This window comes from Crocodylus siamensis, chromosome 1 (genome assembly GCF_052110815.1).
Source record: "Crocodylus siamensis isolate JL-2025a chromosome 1, ASM5211081v1, whole genome shotgun sequence".
Classification (NCBI taxonomy): Eukaryota; Metazoa; Chordata; order Crocodylia; family Crocodylidae; genus Crocodylus; species Crocodylus siamensis.
Genome location: NC_143395.1, coordinates 37496633 through 37522537, shown reverse-complemented (window position 1 = coordinate 37522537; position 25905 = coordinate 37496633). Strand labels below are relative to the sequence as shown.

Genomic DNA, 25905 nt, shown 5'->3' with positions numbered 1-25905 from the left:
TACAATATTGTTCTTACACTACTGTAACATGCAAGGCATGGAAGATATTAAAATCGACTGCTGTCTATGGAAAAGTCACCATGTTAAGATAAAAGAAGCCAGGCTACACAGTGGCAACACAGTTGGTCCAGTAAAAGTTATCACCCAAAGAAATCCTTGTTTCTCTATATTGTTAAGCAATTAAAAAGCCCATTTTTTTCTTTCCTTCTCAGCCTGTCTCTTTTCTATTTCCCTTTATTGCTTCTTTGCCCTTCCTGTCCCCCTACCATTTGTCCAGTTCATTCCCAGCAGACTACTCAGTTCCTCCTGTTCCTTCATCCTAATGCACACCCTCTGGACTGCTTATTTCAAGACTGGGAAGCATGGTTTCATGCCAGTTCCTAACCAGGAATCAGGTTGTTCCTGGCTTCTAATCAGGTTGACTCCTCCCAAGTCAACCTCTCTCAGGCTTCTGCCCCAACAGAAGCTTCTACTTTCTCCACTCCTGATAGCTGTTTACCCCTTTCACTCTCAAACCCAGTGTATATTTACAACACTGGAAAAATACTTTAAAGCTTGGTCTGCACATGTGTGTATACAGCCCTGTATGACTGCAAACCAGTAAAAGGGAGGAAAGAGTCAAAATATCGTGTTACTTAAAGATACATATACCCACCGGCACAGCATTTCTTAACCTCAACCTAAAATATTCATCCTGTTTCAGGAACTCTTCAGTTATAATTGCTTAAGCTCGTTTCAGCTTAGGGAAAAAAACAAAGAGCACTTAACTAGAAATCTGTTTATTAAATAGTCCTCCTGTTAACTACTCCATCTTTGCTTCTTGAACACATGTGGTGGGAATTCTACAGGCAGTGTTTGGGGGTGATGGATGGTAAAGGGAAATGGAGAGTAAAGCTTTTATTTATGCTGAGTCAAGAAAGTAGTGCAATTCAAAATACAGGTTCTGTAGGATGATGGTGTTATATAATGTGAGGGGGGAAGTTATCTTCTCCTGGGTGAGTAATTTTTACTTCCCTAATTTTGAATTCTTGTGAACATTTTCTTTGAAAGCACAGTATGACAGAGTTTGAAGATGATGTAAGAAAATGGGCAGCAGAAAGGCACAATCAAAGCAAAACTATTTACTTAAATTTTAAATAACAACCAGAGCCACAGCATGGAGGACAAAAAGCAGAGTAATGGAGAGAGAGAACTTGCTACAAACATACAGACAAGATGCATAGATTAGATTCTCAGTCAACAACATATCCCATTTGTGCATCTCTGTCAAGCTGCTCTCAATTCTGGGTCTATACTGTTCCGTTCTGACCACCTGGCCAGAAACTGCTGGAGTGCTCTGCTGCTGAATCTTAGCTCTGAAATGTGTCCTAGAGAACAACTACCAGCAGACGCCCTGAAGGTGCTCTAACCTAACTACAGGTACTGAAGTCACCCTTGGCTGCCTCTAGGCTCAAAGGAGAACAAAGGTATCAGCCAAAAAGATCAGGACCTCCACATATTACATACAGACCAGCCACCTGGCTCTCTTCTGGATGAATCTTAGATCCCTAATACATGGCAGCTTTACAAAAAAATCCTTAGGCATTTTAAAGCTCAAATCACCTCTGAACAACAAATATACAGATAAGGGTTTAAAATCCTAACAGGAAGGGGAAATGCTTACAGACCTGCTAGTTTTATGAATTCTGCAAACTTGTTAATGAAAATCACAAATGCCACCTCAGCCACACACTTATATTCTTTAGCCTGTTTTCCATATTCATTTGCTGCTTGCCATATGTCAGCAGCTGTGGGGGTAGAAAAAGATCAGGAACAGCCCACCACAAGAAAACAATTACTTTTCTTTTCCAGTCTGCAGACTTGATTCCTCTTTTAATGTTTTCAGTAGTTCTTTATCCTGTTACATATTGTCTTCAGTGCTAATTCCCTTATTGTTTTGTGGCTCATTTTATTTAAAAAAAAGTTTTGGAATTTGGAAACAAGGTTCACGAGAAGGTATGGGGACACATATTGGGACGGATAAAGCTGAACAGAAAGGTAATCAGAAACATGGGGTAAGGAAAAGAACTGCTGTGGGTTACATACATGTCTCTTGTGGTTGCCTCGCAAAAAGGAGCTGGGAACTCCATTCTTACACTCAGAGTCACTTTGTTCTTCATAGCTTTCAAACTCACTTGAACTCCATCCATAGTCTAGAGAGCTGTTTCCACCATCATCACCATTCTCAACATCATCATAAATCATTTCCTCTGCATGCATTTAACACCAAAATACAAAAGAATATGCAATATTTTAATTACACTACTAATAAGTTCCTATTTAATTCCAAAGATCTTGTTCACTGTATTTCAGAGCAGAGCTAGTGCAATGTAGCAAGACCATTCACAGCGCTCAAGCAACCAGGCAGATCTTTCTCTGATGTGGCAAACTGTATGAAGCAGTATACCTAGATAATACACTGGGCATAAATCTTGCCTCCTAAGGATGACCCTTTTAAAGACGAGTATGCCACTACTTTGTTATTCTTCCTGGCTTGTTTGCAGGTGCTAAAACAGGATTTAACCCTCTATGATTTATTTGAAATGCATTTACTTAGGGGACAGACTTTATACATACAGGGGTCAAACTATCATTTTAAGGAATATGAAGTAGCTAAAGTATAGTAGGGCCCATGCTCCAAACTGGTTATGTTATGATCTAATAATTTTCTTAATGACACTTGCACTCAATAATTAAGATTCTATCAAAAAATTCAAGTATTATCTGACATATAAACTCAAGAGCTCAGTAAGTACAGTAAGAGCTCAAATCACTAACCCTTTTTCATGTCACTGTCCAAGTAACTGAAATCAAACCACTAGAGCTGTAAGCTAGAACTGAATGAAAAACCACTAGAGCTGAAAGCTAGAGCTGAATGAAAAACAGCCGCTCTAATTAAAGTGCCCACAGCATCCTATGTATTCAGCATCCTGTGCTTCAAAATGGTGGCAAGGCCACTTTAATTAAAGCTTGTCGGACAAGCTTCAGTTAAAGTGCCCCACCACCATTTTAAAACATGGGGATGCTAAATACAAGTGATGTGGAGGCTGGTGGAGCATGGTAATTAGCACGCTTCAGCAGATTTGACTAATTAAGTTTGCTCCATGTGCTAATTATCACACTTTGGAGCGAAGGTCTGTCTGGTGTGTAGGAGCCCTAAATGTCTGCATTCATTTCTGCCTGCTAGATTTCTTATCTACCTAGACTGGTGTTTTGGCTGACAAAAGCACCAGGTTTGACAAAATAATTCTAAATGAAACGGATATATTTTGTTGCCACACAATCAGCAGAGAGCAGGCAGATGTTTTCATGATTATAAATGATATCATTTATCCAATTACACTCAAGGTAGTGGTGTATATGCTCTTCCCTTATAAATCTCTATTTTCAGGACAATATAACTTTGCATTTAGAACTGCTCTATAGTAATTTTCAGCACACAAGACCTACCTTTTGGAGATTTTTTTTTGTTTATGTGCAATTTTCTTTTATGGGCAATTTACATAAGAGAACAATACTTTTACTTTATTTAAATTTTTAAAAATAAATAGGAAAAAAACAGACTTTTAACCTTTCTGTATAGTCCAAAGTTTCTTTTATGTTAAAACTAAATCTGGACCAGTACTAATTTTGTAACATCAATATAACTGAAAAGCATTTATATTAACAAAAAGCAAACTCCTTTAAATTCTGAAGCTTGCGTTCTGGTCTTTGCATTTATTTTTTAAATACCAGGCTTTTTTTAAAAACACATTTCTTGCATGACACTGTCCAGTAGGAATTTAAAAAAAAAAAAAAAAAATCACTGTAATGACAGCAGTTCCCAGATCCTAAATCTAAGTAGGCTCTGTGTATTACAGTGAGGTTCTTTACACAAGCCACATGTGAAACTCCCACTGATATGAATGAGAGAGCACATATAAGAAGCATCTATGAGTTCCAGTTCTGCAATGACAAGGGTACAAGTGGATCTTGGCTTTGAAGCTAAGTTCCAGTGAATTCAGTGGGTCTGCCTACCCACACATCAGCACAGAAGAGGCTTTCGATTGTTAAATTCAGGAGGTATGCCCCAACCCTGAGCATATCTATAAATGCTCTTTGGTACTCTACAGGAAATGCAGCCACGCTCAGGATTTCCCAGTAAAGAAGACACTGAAGAAAGATGCAAGGCCTATGTTATCAAATGTCCTCAAAAAACATTAAGAATAAAAGCTTTGAAAGTATTTAAGCATATTTAACATTTATAAAATGCCTTCCTTAAAAAGGCTTTCCTGAATCACAGTCAGAGTTGGAATCAATCCAGATAAGATACCCATAACCTTTGAGAATCAGGTGTAACAAAAAAGTTGGATGCTGATTTCATAAGAGCCAACTCATTCAGCAGCAGCAAAGTTCTAATCAAAATCTGATTTGTGGCTAACAAAGACAGGTCCAGAAAATAAATGATATAAATGAGTTAATTCTTTTCTCTACCTCTTCACTATTCCAAGTGCTGCCCCCCTCTGCCTCCCTCCCCCATGCCTTTTAGTAAAAGAGTTAGGCCAGTCTAAAGCTAAAAAACCATTTCTATACTGTTACAGGTTGGTGGGCTATTTCTTTGATTGGATGATGTTCATTAAACTAAGAAACCACATGTAGACCCCAGGTGTCGTTTCTCTGGTAAGATCAAGTGTGTTATTCTAAACACAGAAATTTACAAAAGGCAAGACAAGGACTGTCCTCTGAAAAGTTCTACATAAAATTCTGTGTAGTCTTTAACAAAAATATAATGCCCAAATGGGCTAAATCCTATTTTTCTTTTATGAGTCTCAGTGGCAGTTATGCAGCTACTTTTTTCGCAATTTTTTTGCATCTATGTAGGGTTTAGATTCTATTTGCCCTGCATTTCCACTCTGAGCTTGGTCAGAAGGCTGAATGGGTATTCATATGCATACAAGTTGTGCCACGATGGGCCAGAGATTTGCTGCCTTGGAGTGGACTCGATTAATTAAGTCTGCTCTGTACACAAGCTTAGGCCAACTGTGCTGCGCCACATGCAGTTGTATAAGAGGCAAAATGCACGCAAAAAATGGCAGTGGTGCGCTTTTGAACTGAAGCACCTCCAATGCATTTTAGTTCAAAGCACACTACCACCATTTTTTCAGTGCTGATGTGCACTTTGCTGCTTATACAACCACAAGTGTCGCAGCGCCTGACACTTCTGAAAGTACCCAGCACTGCGGTGCTTGCATGTGTAAAAATGCCCAGTGACAGCAGTGTAGGCTCTGAGATGGAACAGAATCACCTCATATGCATGTAACATTGTGCAAGTCCAAAACTTTTGCCAGAGAAAAACCATAACTAGCAATGGGAGGGGAAGATGAAGGGATAGGGTATTCGCACCATTTAGTCCAACGGCTTAGTTGTTAGGGCACTTATCTAGGCAATGGGACACATGCTCCTACTCATCCATCCGAGGCTTAAACCTGCACCTCCTACTTCCCTTGCTGTAACCACCAAGTCATGAGCTAATTATTACCCAAAACCTTCTTCTTGAAAATGGCCAACTGGGGACCAAAGTGGCTAGATATGTGGGACTAGGAAGAGACAAGCAAGCTACAGGAAATATGTGGTTTGGTGAGATGGACTGTGATAAGGCATGGGCCCTGGGTTCTGACTGTGGATCTTACCCACTATTATTTATGCATTTTATCCAACAAATGCAAGGTGCAGAAAACACACTGCAAGGAACAGAACCCAGGACACCCTCGTATTCAGGGCAGTGTCCATCCTATTCTGCCACAGGCAATTAGAATCTAAAAGCTCCTTAAGTACCACTTCTGCACATAAAAATCAAATAGTATGTAGCCCTGTGTTTCAAGATAAAAATCAGAATAGGCATTTAAATAGTATGCTTCAGGAGGTTAGTAGTACCAAATTTTGTCTGACTCTAACTTTAAAATTGCCTACAATTTGTTGATTTGTGAAACCACTTCTACGTAACTTACATTACATTTGGGCTTCTTAACTTACATCACATAAAGTCCTATGATATCAGTGTCCATGAAACACATCTTATGGTCATGCCCATGGTCGCTTCTTATAACTTCTAATAAAATCTGTTATTGTGTGAAATAGTCTATAGTCTAAATTACAAAAACCTCAAACCTGGTTCAGAGTCAGAATTTTCCCTTGGCACATCATCATAAATTACTTCATCTGGATCTAAAAGCAAGAGAAGAACAAATATTTTTTTTTTAGATTTGAATTACACCAACAAAAAACTTCATTCTTTTTGGAAAGTATGCATAAGAGAGGCATAAACCATTTCCTGTTTACATACAAGTACCAACTGTTTACCATGCATGCGTTCAACCTCATACAGCAGAACCCAGACTTTTTACAGGGTTAGGTCTCTGATCCTGCTGTGAAGATGAGGGTTTCCAAAGTAACAGGAATATACATAGCTAAGGAACAAACAGCTGTGTGAGACAGCTGATGAACTCCAGCTGGTGGGAGAAGCCAGGCTCTTTGAAATTATTCTTGCTTTGCAACATGGTGCAAAATATTCAGGTTGCAAATCATCCAGCTGTGAACAATCTGGGTCCTATTTTATCACAAATAAAGTATCACAATACCATGGTTACGATTACTATCATTTAACAGCAGCAAGGAAAAGTTCATGTCACTGGCACATGAAAAACAAGTTCACTGCAAAATGAATTCTATTTCCTGTGCTCCTTTTTTCCTCTCTCTTTCTCATTGGGGACCTCCACTCCCTTTTCAAAATTCCATCAGTTAAAATAAGGACATAAGAACTGTAAAGTTGAAAAACCAATGTATTGTCCTGGAATAGGACATGGAGGAAGGAAAGAAAACTGGGTCCACGCTTGGGCCAGGTACAGATATTCAGTTTCTACCAAAAGAATCCCCATTCTCCTGGTAGAAACCAAAAGCATACAGACATTCAAGCTTTTTCTCTGAAGGGCAAAAATGATCACACCAAGAAAAAAAATAACCTGGGATCAACTATCTTATGGAAAAAATAATAGAGCAATTCTTCCTGAGCTGCAAACAACTTAAAAAAACCACAACAGGTCAACATATCTTTAACACTACTGGTTCCTATTTGGGTTTACAGGTTTCCCTTGATTCATGCAGGTTCTGTATATGCAAATTTGCTCTTATGCGATGACTTTTTTTTATACCCAAAATTCAGTATGTGAGGTAAATTCACTCTTATGCAATTGGTATAGGCACCATCCTCCCCTCCCCCAAGCAGGTAAGTCTGTGAGGGTAGGGGAAATGGCTGTAGGGCCAGGGCCCCACTCACCCTAGCCCCTGCTGCAGCTGTTCTGGGAGAAGCCAATGCCAGCTGCCTGCAGCGGCTGGCGTGAGTGGGGAGAAGCGGAGACCCAGGGCTGCAGCAGGGAGCAAAGCGAAGGGAACTGTAAGTGGGTGCAGGGCCTGGAACAGGGAGGTGCGGCTCTTGCTGCTACATGCATCCTGGTATGGCTGCAGGCTGGAGGCAGCGCTGGGCTCTTCCTGGTGAGCATGTGCCCCCAGGTTGCCACTGCAGGCTGGGGCTGGCAGTGGCACTGGGCTCTTCTCAGTGCTTGGTGGCACTGCTGGAAGGGCAGGTTGTGGAGGCTATGGTGAATTTTGGGGTGGCTGCATCTCACCTCCTAGTGCTACCACCCATCCCAAGCACCAGAAAGAACCTGGTGTTTGGGTTGTCTGCTTTCATCCCATGTGCAGATCCAGGAGCACACGCCTGCCAGGAAGAGCCCAGAACAGTGCCCCCAGCCCACAATACTCCTGGGGTGCACATAGCAGCAACAGCTATGCCCCCACACCCACTGCCAGTTCCCTCCGCTTTGCTCCATGCTGCAGCCCCAGGGGCGGCTAATGGACTGCACCACACTCCCTCCGACGCCCCCAGTCGCAGCCTTACTCCCTCCCCCCCTCACTGCCGTGAGATCACATCCCTATTTTTTACATTATAAACTGGATTCCCTTTATGTGAATTCAATTTATGCACAGTTTTCCAGGAACACAAGTACCGCATAAATCAAGGGAAACCAGTTTTTCACAAATCATGTTTGCACGCCTAACCGTAACAACATTTTTTACACTTAGCACCTTTGAAAGGATCTTAAGGCACCATGGTTGAGAATCACTTCCCTAGACTTTCTTTCTTTCTGGTATGCATGTGACTGAAGGTATTATCACGCTTTCTAAAGATGGTGTTATTTTTTGTTTTGTTTTTTTATCATTGATTTTAATCCCTCAGGAGCCTGAAACTGAGGTCTATTTTCCTGGCCAAATATTTTCCCTTCTTTTCTGTGAGCCAGTTGGATTGTTCTCAAGTGCTAAGCTGCTGGCCACCATACTACAGTCTGGATTCAAGAACTCATAAACTGTTTTCAAGACACAAACAATTACTAAAATAAATGTAATGTTTCAGTTGGTAAACTAGGACGTAGCTTAGGGCAGGGAAGTAAATTCCTTACTCCTGCTTACTTGCTAGGTAGGGGAAATGTTCAGCTAAACAAGATGATCTCTTTGTCCTGGCAAACCTAAGGAACACACAGGCCCCTTCACTTTCCTCCTTTAAGCTGAGACTAATTCAGCAAAGCAAAGATCCTGCAGTAGCATGTGAGAGGTCTTACTCAGCAATCAGAGTTCTTCACTCATCTGCAAATAATCCCCTCATATACTGATATATAATTCGCTCACTTAACAGTAACCATGTGCATGTAGATTCTAACCCAATACTAAAAATGCAGTTGGCACATGTGGCCACAAACTGGTATGAGAAATGTAATACCAGTTTCAGCATTAACAATTACCCAAACAATGATGAAGTACCCCTTCTTAAACTAGAAAAAGGCTTCCATAATGTTCAGTTCAGGAAAATAAAATGCTTCCAAGCAACAGGAAAAAAAACTGGGAAGCTAAGCAAGCATTATATTTACTACACATTCAGCAGATGGGGTCAAATAATCCCGTCATATACTGATATACAATTCGTTCACTGAACAGTAACCACGTGCATGTAGAATCTAACCCAATACTAAAAATCAACATATAAAATACAGTATTGCACACTTTTTTATCTTTATTAGTTAGCTGTAGTGTTGGAAAAGTACAGAAAAGGAAGCAGAAAGAAAAAGAAAGCTTTAAAGCTCACCTATTTCTACAGTGGTCATTTATTCTTCATTGATACTTACTTTCCATCCATGCTGTATTTGCAGGATCTGCAACCCATTTGGCTAGAGCATCATTATCTTTACTGACCTGGTTGTCTTCACTGGAAAAATTCCGTAAAAATAAAAGAATTAAAAATATTACTGTCAATAACATCAATAATTTCTCTTACCTTTTAACTCTTACTCTATAGTTAAACAGTGCTAGGAAACTTATGTATTAATCATCCTAATATGAAAAGTTATTTTTTAAAAATATTTTAAGTGTCTAATTATGGAATTTGAAATGCAATTTTAGCAACCCAATTTTAGTATAAAGAAATTGCTTATTATTCATTTTCTACAGAATTATTCTGCTTTGGCAATCTCCCACTGAGAGATGTGAAAATTAAACCACTCACGTTTGCACATATCAAAAGGTCAATTGTCATCTTTATAAATACAAGATTTCAGTCAGGGCTGATTCTGGTACAAAAACAGAAATGATTTCGTACCACAAAGTGCAGAGTTGGAGTTATTAACAGCAATGCTAATTTACAACAAGGAAAATAAAAAATAAATGGAGCGGACACAAATCTCATCTTTCATTGAAGATTTACAGATTGCTAAATGCAGATCAACTCACAATTACCTATTTTGTGGGTCTTCTGAGCTTAAATAATTAAAATGGCAATCTTCAGTTGCTGTCTGCACACCTGCTACAAAAATCAGAAAAAAAATTACCAAATGCTAGAATTGAAAGCCTTACTTCTACTTGAAATAATTAATATTACTAATACTACTAACAAATAATCTGCTCCATTATAAATGCCTCTTATCCAAAGATGTCAAAGTAGTTTCCAAACCCCCTCAAAATAATTAAGTTTCTTGATACTATTATACCCATGTTGCTATAACAAGTTAAGGCACACAGGTCCAAGAAAAGCTGTTAATGCCTACATTCTCTGCTATGTTCCAGTATCTGCAGCCACAGGCAATGAAGTATATATTGCTTTTTACTTAAAGTCACTATTGGTGTTGCATTAAGTAGTTATTGTGTAAAATTCATAAGCAGTAAAGGCAGAAGGGAGCAGGACTTTGTTTTCCCTCTTTCTCAAGGCAATGTCCACTTCACTAGGCTATAGTCATGGTCCCTCTTGCTTGCTCTCTTTGTAGACCAAAGACTCTTAACTTATCTTCAATAAGAGGAGTGAACTTCAGACTTGCTTAATCCCTACCTTAGTCATTAAGGCAGTTTCTTGGGAAGTGATCAATGTGGGTTAAAATCCTTCTTTTTTTTTTTCTTTTTTTTTGGTGGGACCTAAACTGCAGGTTTCCTTCTTCCTAGGGAAGGATTCAGGATGAGGGTTTATGGTCAGTTTGGTATGGACTATGGGGGGTTTTGCCTTCCTTTGTAGCAGGAGATATGACCCTCTACCCAGGACCTCTTTGAGCATATTCTGTTTTATAGAAGCAGGTCACTGGCTGCTGTGTTTTCCCTGCTTTCCCTGTGGCAGATTAGGGGTTAGGGTCTATGTTGCATCAGGATAGTGTTTAACACTGAAAAATGCAAGGTTCTCCACCTTGGGAGGAAAAACCTGCAGCATTCTTATAGGCTCCGCAGTGCTATGCTGGCTAGCACTACAGACAAAAAAGGACATGGGGGACATAACTGACCACAAGATGAACATGAGCCTTCAATGTGATGTTGCAGCTAGTAAAGCAAGCAAAACGCTGGCTTGCATCCATAGATGCTTTTCAAGCAAATCCCAAGACGTCATTCTCCCATTGTACTCAGCCTTGGTGAGGCCACAGCTGGAGTACTGCATCTAGTTTTGGGCTCCACAATTAAAAAAAAAAGATGTGGAGAAGCTTGAGAGAGTGCAGAGGAGAGCCACATGCATGATCAGAGGCCAGGAAAACAGACCTTATATGATGAGAGGCTGAGAGCCATGGGACGCTTCAGCCTGGAAAAATGCAGGCTCAGGGGTGATCTGGTGACCACCTATAAGTTTATCAGGGGTGTTCATCAGGATCTGGGGGAACGTCTGTTCACCAGAGCACCCCAAGGGATGACAAAATCAAACAGTCACAAACTCCTCCTCCTATGAAGAATTGACAGTAGTCTCATACAGATTTTAGATGCTGGTCGTATGGGATTGTTTAGATATGGATGACCCTGCCTCAGACAGGGGATGGACTAAATGACCTCTGGAGGTTCTTTCCAGCCCTACTTCTCTATGACTCCATAACCCTCTCAGGCCTCGTACCTTGTGGACAAGCATCTAAATCACTAGGTTATTGGGAAAAAGGCAAGTCATACTCTCTTCCTGGACCGAATAGGAACCCTGATAATCTTGGGGTATACTGTGCAGTCTCTAAGTAGGTAAAGATCTAGTATGTTACTTCTGAATGTGTAGTAAGTAAACAGGAATAGGATCTTGGCCTGAGTTCTCATGATGAGTATCACCATATGATTTATTCAGAGAGGGTCATTACTAGCATCCTTTTCTACATACTGGTGGTGGCAGGTATTGGCTGTTGGAGTATGTGGCAAAGAAACCATTGGTTTATAACAAAAATAGGAAAGAAGTTATTTTATAAGGTAGTTGAGTTTTAGGGTCTTGAAGGGTGGGGGTTATATACATTTGCTTGTTTGTTTTAAAGTGTATTGGATTCTTCTTCATTACTGTTTTCTTAGATGAGCTAGTCCTAACAATACATACTTCTTTATGCATACTGTCATTCCATAAATTCTATTAAGGTGTCTTGGAGGAGCCACATACTTTGGGACATACTCCCCATGGACTTCAGGTAACGCTGCATGCATCCATTTGTAGAAAAATATAGCTCACTAAAATTAAACTAGGATTCTACTTGATAGAAAGTAAATTGAAGAGATCCGGTACCTTCTTCATCGACAGAAACACTGCGTATTATAACAGGACTGGAGTATGCTGGTAGTATCAATGGTAAATTGGATGGTACAGCATAGCCACAAGGCACAGGAACAGAATATCCACCTGACAGGTTAGTGCTTGTACTTTCATCTTGAGGACTGGGTTCTGGTGATGAAGATTGATCCTTTTCTTGGATTGGTGAAATATTTATGACAGAGTAAGGGTTTACTTTTGTTGGGGCACCCTCTGTCCTGGATTCTGATGTTTGCACTTTCTCAGTTTTAACTATATTTTCATCCCCTAAGAGGAAAAAAAACAACTTAATTTTCATTTGTCATAATTGTTTGTGACCATAATAATATTGCATAAAACAAATATATCTTAAGCATTTACATGGACTCCACTAACATAGTCTCCAAGTGCCTCATAATCTTATATATTTCACCTTACAACACCCTGGTGAGACAGAGCACCGCTGTTATTTTCACGTTACAAAAAGGGATTGAAACACAGAAAGAGATGGGCAGACAGACAGATAGTAAGCAATAAAGGATAGGACTATGCTGTCAGACAAACTCCCAAACTAGTGCCAAAGTCCCCTCTCAGGGACCAGAAGCAGTTTAATTGCAACAGCACAAGAGTTCAACAAAGACTCATTTACCTTGCAATATAGTACAGACATGCCCTAGGGCAGGGGTGTCCAACCTTTTTCAGTGTGGGGCCGGATCATGAACTTTTTAATCACCCAGTGCCCACGGCAGGAGCGGGTGCTCGTGCGGCCTATCCAGTTTGGCTGCGGCCTAGGGGCGAGGGGTTAAGGGGTGCCACCTGACCCCACCGTGTCCTCCCTGCCACCTGGGCGGCCTCGAGGATGCTCCCACACCTGTGCACCTGGGCTTAGCAGCCAGAGGAACATGTAGGGACTCTACAGGGGGGTGTAGGATGTGCAGGGACACCCCCCTGCTCCCTCTCCCCCAGGGCAGCCCAAACCCAAGCAGCAGGGGTCCCTCCCTCCTAAGGGCCCACGACTCACCACCCCCAGCGTGATGTCTGTGGGCACAGGGGGATGTGGGGAGGCGGGAGCAGCACCAGCTTCTTGCCTCAACAGCCACAGTAGCAGCATCTCCCACAGACCCGGCCACAGCATCCTTCCGAGCCTGCATCTGCACCCCTTGAGCCCACCCGCCCGCTGCACCATGACCTGCTCCAGCCCATGTGGCCGGTGGAGACCAGCGCAGGGTGGGGCTGGCATGCAAATGAGGGAGGGGCAGGGCTAGGAACAGATACCCTGCAATGTGGGAGAGGGGAGGAGCTGGCATGCAAATGAAGAAGGGAGGGGTGGGGCAAGGAAGGGACATCATGAAATGAGGGGGGAGCCACACTGCATCAGCAACATCAAGCTGATGCGGTGTGTGTGGAAACCTTGTCCCTTCCCCAGCCCTTCAGCAGCCATTAAGAAGCTGCTGAGGGGCTGGTGGAGGGACGAGGGGTGGGAACGAAAGTAAACAAGTGCTTACTTTCATTTCCTGTCGCAGCACCGTGGGCCTTAGAAAGTGGCTTGGCGGGCTGCATGGCGGGCCACGGGCCATATGTTGGACAAATTTGCCCTAGGTCATACAGGAAGTATCTGGCAAACAGGGAATTGTACCCAAGTGTCTTGACTTCTATGCTGATGCTGTAACCACTAGACTCCATTCCAACACATTTTAAGATACACAGGGAGCAATTAAAAATAGTAAAAAAAAAAAAAAAAAAAAGAGGAGACTATTCACTCAAAATCTTTCTTAAATTGTTGTCACGAGAAAGGAGAAGGCAGGTTTCTTCTCTCTGCGTAATGAACAGTGATTTAGCTCCAGGCTCCCTCATATCTCAAGACACAAGCATGTGTAGAGGATCCATAAGTAGGAATGAAGCACAGGACTCCACTAAAACAAGCTGCTGGACCTCATGAGTAAGGAATTTTCCAGGGAAAGAAAAACATTAGGTTCCAGTTTGCCAAAGCATATTGTTAACCGCAGAGATCATCTGACTCTAATTTAGACATTAGTACAATTATTCAAGATAGGAATAGGAAACAGGATTAGGATCAACACACAACAGTGTAGTGGGAGCTGGGAAGAACATAGTATTTTTCAGAATGTCTGAGCATGGGGCAATCTTACAGAAAACAGTTCAGTGGTTCCTTACATATCAATGAAGTAAGCTTTCTTTTAGTATACGAAACAACTATGCTGTCTTTCATTTTAATAGTTCATCCTTTTAAATCCACCAGGATGCCCAAGCTGTGTATGAAAAAAGCCCCGGCTTTCAAATAGCCAGTATGGGTGCGTTCAGATGAGTGCACACGTGCTGCTGCTACTTGTCACTGCTTTGGAACTCAGAGTTCCAGAGGTCTGGGAACTGAGCTCAGACAAGCTGCAGAAGTGACCTGAGCAATGCCCAGGTTTGGGGAGTGCAGATGTGAGCAAAGTTCACAGGCCTGAGGGCCTCCCAGGTCTCCAGCAGTGGTCATCTGTATGCACAAAGGCTGCCCAGCAGCTGGAGCATGACTTTGGCTGGCCAGGCTCCGGTTTTCAGCAACGCATACTGCTGCCACACATGGTGCCCTGCTTTTTTTGCCGCAGGTTTTTTAACACCAGGTTCTACAAAAAAACCCATTGCACTGCAAATTATCAGCATGGCAAATTCCTGCACATTCAGTTTCTGTGGTTTGTGGCACTGCAGACAAGTCTGTAGCACCACAAACCACATATGCACGCTCATTTGGATATGGCTGATAGGGCCATCTATGTATACACAGTTATAAATCTGATGTTACAGGAGCCATGTCCTGTAACAACAGATCCCTCCAAGATGCATAGCGAAGAGGCCAATTCTCTGGTTCATATGTAACGAACAGATAGGAATCCTGTCAGAGACCATAAACCTGTTAACCTTGTTAAACAGACCAGAAATGAAAGACCCCCCGAGGTGAATTAAATCACCTGCATATTCTTCGTATATGGAAATCTTTTTTGTAACCTCAATTAATCATGTCACCATAAAATTCAAGGGGCCTGATCCTTGCCTAAACAGTATTGTTGTGGCCTACTGGCTACATGAAGACTTACCTGTGGAGCTAGTCTCTTCATGTTCTACATTATACCTAGAGTCAGAACTGCGTGGTATGAGGGCTTGTCTGTCTGCTTCTGGTATCTCATCTCCGCTATCCAAATCGAATGGCTCCCCTTCCTCCTCATCTTCATTTGTACCACTGACTTCTAATTCATTTTCTTGAACTGAGGAGAGAGACATTATTTTTTACTTTTTACTAGCAACTGATTGAAATGGGTAAATATTCATTGTTGTAAATTAGGTTTGCAACATAACACCCTCATATATGTAATATATGATCCTAGATTGTTCAGGATTAAAAAAGAAGACCATTGACTATAAGGATCATGCAGTTATGTGGAAACTCCTTAAAAGATGCTGCTATATAATTACATGGCTAATACAAATTGTTTATCTTTGCATCCGTGATGAGCTTAAACATGCTTTATCAGCTTCTTTTGAAAACTTTAGAAAAGTTCATTATAAATTCACATCTGAAGCTGAAAATTGTGCCTGAATCCTTTTTTAAAATGATATGCCCCACACACACACAAATTTTAAATAAACATGAGAAAAGAAAAAATGAGAAAACCTGGCCTCACAGAAATCAGTGACAAAGTCCATATTCCTCTACCAACATATTTTAACTGAACTAGAACAATCACCACTGAGGATAAGACCACGATTCAAGATCTCTGCCCATTCAATCTCTGATTCTATCAATTAGTTCCAGGATAACAGTGTATGGCCTTCACGTAGGCCATCAACATGGGCAGAACTAAGATTTGAAAAAGGCATGGAGGCAATGCAATTTGTGTGTCTGCAACCCCCCTGGACACTTTTGTAAGACCCCCAAAGCAGGTAAGACTCAGGGGAGGGGAGGCGCACTGACCTTGATTAGCTAGGGCAACGGTTGCCAGCCTTTTTAGCCCACGGACCGGCAAACAGCGGACTGGAAGTGACTGGCATACTGCGGACTGGCAGCCAACACTTTTTTATACACTAATATAAAATTTGTAACATTTCATCCTTTTAAATCCACTAAGTATAAAAAGGGTTGGTTGCTGGTCTGCGGTATGCCAGTCACTTAGACTTCTGGTCCTGTTGCCTACGAGGTCAGGCCAGCTCTCAGGATCTCAATACTGTGCTGTTAGACAGGAGGATGTGACACAATTGCATATATACAAACACACAAATCAATTAGGTGCATATACACACACACACGCACTACCAACTCAGGCACATACACATCCAAACCAGCCTAGGCACACACATACCTATCACCAGTTCTGCTACAGTCCGGCAGCCAACCCTTTGCAGACTAGTACCGGGCCACAGTTCGAGGGTTGGGAACCTCTGAGCTAGGGAAAGCAGAGATGGTGGGCATCCTCCCACATTCCTCACCTGCTCCCTGCTTGGTCTCTCCAGGATATCTTCCATCAGGCTGTGGCTCCAGCCACATCTTGGACTCCACAGGGAAACCTGCCATCTACAGCCAGACAGAACTGAAGGTGCTGACATGAGCTACACTATGGAAGGGGGATGCAATCATGACACTACATTCTCCTGGATCCATCTCTGGCCATCAAAAATCTAACCAACATACTGGGCTATACTTTGTACCACCCTGAGCCCGTTTTGACTAAGTGAACTAGTGTGAACTGTTCTGCACATCCCTGTTCCTTCCTGGTTATCCAGCACCTCCTTTTTCAATCCCCCCCATGTCTTCAAAAAAAGGTGGGATAAGTTAATTTCTCCTTTGCAATCAGAAATGGAGAGTTATTTTCTTTAGTCTATAACAGGGATGTAAAACTCATCTAGTCCCACTGGCCAGAAGTTGTATGGCATTCTCTACAGGGCTGGAGACATGGTGCATGAGTTGCTCTGAATATTAATTTTCAGGGCTGCTGCTTATGCCAACACCACATTTCCAGCCCTGTGGACCAGATGACATAGCTCAACAAGCTATATCCAGCTCATAGACTATATCTTTGAAACCCAGTTCTATAAACAGCTGACAAAGATGACATTAGTACATGCTAAGCAAATTTATAGATGGCACCAAGTTGCACAGAATTATGGACACCCTGGAGCATAGGGATAAGATTTAGAACAACCTGTATAAACTGAAGAAATGGTCCAGAATCAAGGCTGAAGTGATTCAATCTTCACAGGTTAGTCTATGCTGCGTAGATTGAAACAACAAGCAAGTGAACAGACATTCACTTGTGGATCATGCCAATGGCAACCTTAGTTTCTGCTTGTGGGAGAATGGACCTCATGAGTAGAGCAGCAACAAATTTGATGGCTCCCTCCTCTGATCCTCGCTGCTCTCCACCCTGAATTTCCTCCTGGGCTTTTCTACAGCAACAGGATTGTACAACCTAAAATATAAAATGTTTTAAATATACACTTTAAAATATTACTGAAAAATATAAGAGAAGTAATTTGCCAGTTTTTCATCAGGTAACACGAGGTAAAACACAAACCCCTGCAGGATGTATTAACCATCCTGAATTGCAATGATTTTATCAGCTTTTCCACCAGCAAGGACATGTTTTGTATCCTTATGATAAAGCCCACACAATTCACAGCTCCTGACTGTTTAGATTGTCATGGTAATAAGCATTCTTGCCAGGGCTTCTGTTTCTTCACGCAGGCTGAGCCAGCATATTTTATTACAGACATAATAACAAGACCTTTCATGCAGTCTTTCTGTAGGGAGAGGGGGAGGTGTGGAAAAAATTGGCTGTTTTTTTTAAGGAACAAAAATATATTAGTTGTTCATTTACTATCATAGCTTATGGTTAAAAAGGCTGCAGGACACTTAATTTTAAGGAAGCCTTCCTCGGTGTATATATTACTGTACCCAAAAAATTACCTTTTGGGCTGAAAGTTCTCTTTTTTGGCACTGTCTTTAAGTGATTATTTTATTTATGTATGTATTTGGAAACCTGCTCAAATTCATTGGTGTTTAAGTGGAAAGCTGCCCACTAATTCACTGGGCATTTGATCAGGCTTTAGGTCAGGGGTCAGCAATGTTTTTGGACAGAGTCCCAAAAACATCCACAACCTTGACTTGTAAGATGTTGGCATGCCAGGGGTGGATGGTGGGGGACCTGCAAAAGGCCCAATCCTTGTTGTAGCAGCACAACCCCAGCCCCTTTCCTGAAGCACAAGTGCCAGGCAAAATGCCTTTATGTTCTATGCTCTGGCACATGCCAAGGGCTGCCTACCCCTGCTTAGGTGACTTTTTTTTTTTTTAAACAGTTGATGAAGGTAGGTAGAAATATTTTATGTGACTGGAGTATTCAAAAGCATTCTCCTTTCTGTTGGAAAACTCATGTCTCAATACCTGTGCAAAGCCTAAATAAAACTTTGTATGATCACTAGTATGAAAGGGAGACTGGTGTGTGGATAAGTACCCCAAATAACACTATGGGAACACCACAATACACAGAATATTTTCATCCTAATATAGGCATTTCTAAAAAACTGATATTATGATAATTTAACATGGCCCCAAAGCCCAGGGGGTGAACACTGTTGCTATTTGCCTTCTCCCACTCCTCCGAATTCAGCAGCAGGGGTAAGGAGAGGATGAGCGGCAGTGACAGACTGTATTTGCTCTCTGGGTTCTTGAGCTACACAAAAACAGGAGCTCCGGCCAAGAACTCATATGCAACACAGCTAAAGGGAAGAGCAACTGTAATGCAAAACCCCCTCTGAACACACTACTCTCCTTAAGAAAAATTTCTACCTAGATTTTTACCATACAATGCTGTCATATTCGTTCCATTCCTCCATATGAAGATGAACAAATTTAATCTTAAATTTAATGTTCCCTTAAGTCTAATAGCTATCACAAATGTTTCTTTTCAGAGTCGTTTAATCCTTAGGGCACATTATTTTATTTGATGGATACATATTTGTATGTTTATGCAGAATGTCAAAAGAAAAAAATAACATAAAATGTATTTTTATGAGAATACTATAAGATTTATCCAACAGAACTTGAAGGCCCATAGATTATATGGAAAATGCATCTAAATTATGTATTTGTAAGTATGACAATATATATTCTTAGAATTGTTTTAAAAAGTTTTAAAGTGCTTTCATGTGTTAACAACACATTACCTAACCATAAACACTAAAGAGAAATAATCCTTTTATTTGCAAGATTTATCCACACGAGTAAAGATATTCATCATTTATCCCATTCAGAGAAAAATAACAGCCTTATAGTTAATGCACTAGACTTGGACTCAAAAGATTTAGGCTTGTTCACAATCTCTACCTATATGACCTTGGACAAGGCACTTGCATTTGATTTTAATACACAGAAGAAGTGGTGTAACAAACCAAGAGGGCACCCAGAGCAAAGCCTACAGGAGAGTGGGAGTGCAGGCTCTGAGAGTGGGAGGGGAGGGGGCAGCAGCCTTACTCACACCAGGAACTTCTGAACAGTCCTGACTGAGCAGCTGCCAGCCCCTGTGCTCCACTAACCCCCACTCTTGTTGCACTTAAAGCAATACCAGCAGGGAACAGTTTTAGAGTTCCTGGCATGGCAATGCAGCCAGGGTGCAGACTTCACAGGAGTGCATTATGATTCCAGTGCCCCTAACTTAATGCTAGGGGTGGATACCACCCTCTCCCACACTGAGTTATGCTGTTATATGCAAGGAAAATCAGGAGGATCAAAATATATTAATGCATAAAGGAGTATCAGTGGGCAGAAGAACAGACTGCAAGAAGAAGGGATGCAGTAAAACTGACAACAGTAAGCTTCAAATAGTCCACACAGTTAGTGTAGAATTATGTCTAATCCGGCTCACATATGCAATCAGAAAAAGAGAACTGAAGTATTTGCAAATAAATGCCCCAAACCTTGAAAACAAAATGGAGGAACTTAAATTAGTGGTGCAGGACACAGAACTACACATTACAAGGATAACAGAAATATGGTAAAATAGCAATCCTCACCAAAATGCAAGTATTGAAAGATATGCAAAAGTGGCAAAATTGCTTTAGTAACTGGAATGAGTAGAACTCAGGGGCTACAACTGCTCCCAGGATCTGATTTAGATATGCATAAACATCTCTGCAATGCTATTAAGCAAATGAATGCCACCAGAAATTGCATCATACTGGAAGAGTTTAACTTCCCCAATATAAAATCAGAGCCAAATTATTTCATAGATGTCATATTTTAAATAAATATCTTCAGTACAAAGTTACTAAACAAATGAAGAGGTGGTATTATTTTCAAGGTTGTTTTGGCACATCACAACATTATAGAAAAGCTGGTCATAGAAAACAGCCTTGGATTATGTGATCATGACTTTGATTAAGTTTAAATTATGTTGAAGTGTAAACTGCAACTAAGGTACTTAATTTTGAAAGAGTGAACCTATATAAACTAAGGGAATGGGTTGGTACAGTCATCAGGACTGAGAAACTCAGGGATTTGAAATGGAGTATGCCAGGAATTTATAAAGTAAGATATGCTATAGCCACGAGAAATTAAGCATCTGGAGGAGGAAAGGCTGATCACAAGTGGTGAGCACAGATTTATGAAAAACAAATTGTGTCAAACAAACTTGATCTCCTTCTTTGACAAAGTAACTACTTGGGTGGATGAAGTGGATGCTGTGAATGTACTATATCTGGACTTCAGCAAAGTTTCTGACTAGGTCCCACATAACCTTGTCATAAGGAACTGGAGAAATGTGGGCTGCATAAAACTCCTACAAGGTGGATTGACAACTGGCTCAACAGCTGCAAGAAAAGGGTAATTATTAATGGGTCCATGGCAGGAGGTTTTGAAAGGAGTCCCACAGTGTTTTGTCCTGGGCCCAGTGCTGTTCAAACGTGTTTACTGACTATTTGAACACTGGCATAGAAAGCTTCTTGAGCAAGTTTGCAGACAACGTGAAACTGGAAAGAACTGCAAACACAGAGGAAGTGAGCGCAATTCAGAAAGATCTCAACAGATTGGAAAGTCTGGCTAGAGCTAACAGAATGAAGTGCAAATGGATGAGGACAAAAGCAAAAATATAAAACAAGTGACACCTGGCTGGTGGGCAGCCCTATGGAAAATGACTTGGGAGTCTTGATAGATCACATACACAGTATGAGACTGCAGCATGATGCAGTCACACAAAAGGCAAATATGGTTTTGGGATGCATCAGTAAAAGCATTACTTAGGTGCAAGACACATGAGGTGATAGTGCCTCCCTACTTGAGGCACTGGTTAGGCATCCTCTAGAATTCTTCACAGCAGAGAGCTGGGCCGCGCTGAGCTTGGGCTAGGCAGTGGCAACAGCACTGGGAGGGGAGGCTATGGCAAATTTTCGGGTGCCTGCAGTCTCTCTCTCCCTCCCCATAGTCCCACTCCCAGCCTGAGTGCAGCCTGGCATACCCCTGGCCTCAGCCTGGAGCCAGCCTGGCTGATGTGCAGATCCAGAGGCACATGCTCTCCATGCCTTCCTTGGGTGCGTGCCCCACCTCCCTCCACCTCCGGATGAGCTGCTTGTGACTCCATCCCGCACCCCAGCTGTGCAGGGTCTGTCCCTGCTCCAGCCCCACTCCCTCCCTCACTGCCACTGAGGTGAGGGAAGCCAATCAAGGCCCCAGCAGTGAGGAAGTGGGGCTAGGGCTGGGGCCTCAATCTGTACCCCACCCCCATAGCTCTTTCCCCTCCCCCCATCCCTTCCCCCCCAGAAGGGGGGTGCACCTCCAAGTAATTTTTTCTTCCTCTGCCTTGATCTGCCCCCCTTCCCTCTCCACAGATTTAACTGTTGAGTGGAGGGGTGCACATGGTAGATCTTAGGTTGCTTTTAAATGCCAAGGTGATCTACTTTAAAAGATTGGAGACCACTGCTTTTTCCACACTGGAACCCAGTAGCATAATTATCAGCTTGGCAAGACCCATCACCCACAACCCCCTGGCCCTGACCCACATAATCTCAGTCTCAGTTTCTTGCTCTCTCCCCACTCTTCTGGCTGCTGCATCAGGCCCCCTCCCTCCCTCTCCAGTTTCTGGGGCTGCTCTCACAATGCTGCTTGCTCATCATGCCCCCAGCTGTGCGCCAGCTCCATATAGGCTGCCAGCTTGCAACTTGCATGGTGAAACCATGCGATTGCCTGGGACCTCTTACAATGTTATTGCGACCCACTTTTGGGTCACGACCCATGGGTTGAGAAATGCTGCTCTAGAGCAGTGGTCTCCAAACTTTTTTGATTGTGCACCCCTATCAGTAAAAAATTTTTGAGCACCCCCCCCAATATATGTATATTTATTTATAAATTATATACATGTACTACTGTACTAATATATTATGTACATTATAAAACATACACAAAAAATAGGAAGTACATAAGGATGAAATACAGATGAAATAAATAATATCTAAAAAATATACATTTATTTATTAACGGTACAAAAAACCTTTTTGTTCTCACTGACAGGGATTATCCAGGCCATGATCCAGCCCACCGATTACTACCCCATGGTCCAAATCCATGTGGGTACTAATGATGTGGCCAGGAGAAGCCCTGATCACCTGATGGCGGACTACCATGCTCTGGGGGGCGTGCTGAAGGAGACAGGTGAACAGGTGGTATTCTCTTCTGTTCTACCAGTGAGTGGACGTGGTAGACGGCATGAGACGTGCATCACAGAGACCAGCTGATGGCTTCGGGAATGGTGTCTTGAGGCAGGCTTTGGCTTCCTTGACAATGACCCGCACATCACGACAAGAGATGCTCGGATGGGATGGGCTCCACCTTTCCCCTAAAAGTAAGCATGTGTTCTCTTCTAGGTTGGCAGATCTCCTTCGGTGGGCTTTAAACTACTCTCATTGGGGGAAGGGGAAGACAAGGGAAGAGGAAGCCTTGAACCGGTAAACCAAGCAGCACTCACAAGTACAGCCCAGCCTAGACCAACAAGCAGAACATGTACACAGATAAGCAACAGGGGCCAGGGCAATGCTGTGATTAGAGGTCCAGTGCACACATCCACAGAAGGCCTCAAACGCCTCTACACAAGTGCTTGTAGTATGGGAAACACGGAGGAACTTACCCTCCTGCTAGCTGACACCAACCGAGAAATAGTGGGGCTCACTGAAACGTGGTGGGACCCAATGCCAGGTCTTTAAGAGGTTGCTGGGGTCCTTTGATCCCAGTACTCTTTCCTGCTGTGGCAGGGGGTCTGACTTGATGATCTGCTCAAGTCTCTTCCGACCCTACTAACTATGAAGCTAAAAAATACATTATATATTACAGCAATGTGATTGAATATGCTTCATTATTTTTGAAAATCTTGGTTTAACATTTTGTGATACAGCTATTCAAAGGGCTGGTTGTAAGCTCAGTTTATTTCGATACTTAGTTTTAATGGCTGTCATAGCTGAAAAAGATACTTCACAAAGATATGGAGATCCAAATGGAAGAAGTGCTTTGGCTGTGCTTACTAAATCACGATAGTCATTTTTCAATCCCATCCACCAATTATGCAAAGGTTTTTGTTGAAAATCAGCTAGTAAGTTTCCATCTTCCTTGATGTCAATCAGTTGTTCTTGCAAACTAATCAGAAGGTGCTGCATTTTATATTTTTAACAAATGGGTTCAAAACCCACTGAAACTCTTCGTTTGGAAGATTTTTAAACAGGTTAGAAAACTCTGTTTCAAGTTTTTTAAGCATTCAGATATGAGAGTTTTTATAGGTGACACACTTGCATCATTTTTGGCAACAAAATCACATAACAATGGAAACATTTCCAAAAATCCATTTTCAAAATGCTCTCTCCATAGCACGAGTTTCTTTCGAAAAGCAGTTACTTTCTCACTCACTGTTAAAACGTCGCCTTTACCTTGAAGGGACAGGTTAAATGTGTTTATTTTTTCGAAAATATCTGCTACGTAGCATACTACTGACAGCCACTTGCCATCACAGAAAAGGTCAGCAAATTTGGAACACTTGTTTTTTTGTAAAACAAAAACGCGTAATTCATCTTTAAGTTCAACAACTCTTTTAAGCACTTTGCCATGAGATAACCAGCGAACCTCCGTGTGGTACAAAAGATTTTCCATGGTCACTCCCCATCTCATTACCGAGTATTGTAAAAATTCTACTATTTAAAGGTCTTGTTTTTAGAAAATAAACCACATCGATGACATCTTGTAGCACTTTCTGCACTTCTGGCTCCAACTTCTTTGTTGCAATAGCTTGCCTATGAATGATGTAGTAAATGAATTTCACGTGTGGTGCTATCTCTGTAACCGTACCCCGGAAGCGTTCTTTTATTCCAGTCAAAGCAACTGCTCCATCAGTGGTTACACTTACACAGTTTTTCTATAAAACATTGTTTTTATTAAAGAAGTCATTTACTGTTGAGAATATATCTTCTCCGGGACATCTTTCTTTTAGTGGCTCACAAAAAAGTAGTTCTTTGTGTATTTCATTATTGAAACAGAATCTAGCAAATACTATAAGCTGAAACGTGTTAGGAACAACTGTACTTTCATCCAACTGTATAGCAAACCTCCCACACCTCATAATTTGTTCTGATACTTGTTTCTTCAAATCTTCAGCAATGTTTTATATGAACTTTCCAACAGTATTTGGTGACAAAGGAATGCATTTTAGTTTGTCACCATACTGTTTGCCATGTATTATTGCAGCCATTTTTACCGTGGCAGGAAGAACTAGTGTTTCCCCAATGGTATGTGGCTTTTTGTCTCTTGCTATTAAGTAAGAAATCTCAAAAGAGGCTTCTAAACATTTATCATTAAGTTTAGTAAAATTTTGTGAAGTACTGGATTGAGTATCGCATGACTTTAAACACCGCTGAAAAAATTACCTAGAGGTTTTTTTTCCATGTCCTGGATGCTTAGTTTTTAATTGTCTTGCTAATCGTGATGGCTTCATACTATCGTTAGCTAATATCTCAAGGCACAACACACACTTAGGGCGAGGTTCATCGTTAACAACGGTGGATGTAAATCCATATTTCAAATAGTCTTCTTGATAATTTCGAATTTTTTTGGCCAACTTCTTGTCAGATCTGACTAGATCATCATTGTTTTTACCTCGTAATGTGGCTGACGAAGAGCTCATACTAGGAGTAGGAGAAGTGTCCGCTCTGCCATTTTCTTGTTGTTTGCTTGTGCTTGCATTAGTAGCATCATCTTCAATCCGGAGTTCCTTGGCAGGAATCTTTTTAAGCCACTTGTCCATTTTGTGAGGGTTAGTTTAGTTAAAACTAGATAATATAATCCGTAAATCCACTTAATGGGCACGCATAAACTGCAATACGTAGCAATACGCTGAAAGCGAATGAATGAGTGAGGGTGCCACTGTCAACCCCTCCGTGTTGTGGAACTCCCACTTTTCCCTCAGGATACTTCGCATACCGTACGTGACACTTGACCGTCTGACATATGGACTGAGTGAGGATACCAGTATCAATTTGTATATTAAATATTAGTAAAGCTGAATTTCTTTCTAATTTTTTTTTAGATAAAAAATAAATATAAATAGAAGTTCTAATATTTTCTTCCCACACCCCAACGGATCGTCTTGCACACCCCACTTTGGAGACCACTGCTCTAGAGTACTGTGTGCAGTTCTGGGGTCCACATTTTAAAGGACATGGAGAAGTTAGAGAGGGCCCAGAAGCAGGCAACAAAGATGATCAAGGGC

General features: G+C 41.6%; 1 protein-coding gene across 6 annotated transcripts in view; it reads right to left on the bottom strand.

Moving 5' to 3' along the window:
- Positions 1-25905, bottom strand: part of ARHGEF10 (Rho guanine nucleotide exchange factor 10) — a 197132-nt gene that overhangs the window by 131092 nt on the left and 40135 nt on the right. For 3 of the 6 annotated variants that reach the window (XM_090033304.1, XM_090033312.1, XM_090033322.1), the window contains exons 3-8: positions 15217-15384; positions 12116-12406; positions 9859-9925; positions 9252-9331; positions 6187-6243; positions 2086-2249 (exon numbers count right to left, since the gene is read on the bottom strand). In XM_090033304.1, the coding sequence (XP_089889430.1) occupies positions 2086-2249; positions 6187-6243; positions 9252-9331; positions 9859-9925; positions 12116-12406; positions 15217-15384 (827 nt within the window). Of the gene's footprint in view, positions 1-2085; positions 2250-6186; positions 6244-9251; positions 9332-9858; positions 9926-12115; positions 12407-15216; positions 15385-16603; positions 16967-25905 lie in introns of those variants that run through there. The other 3 variants (XM_090033286.1, XM_090033331.1, XM_090033295.1) reach the window with 2 other exon arrangements.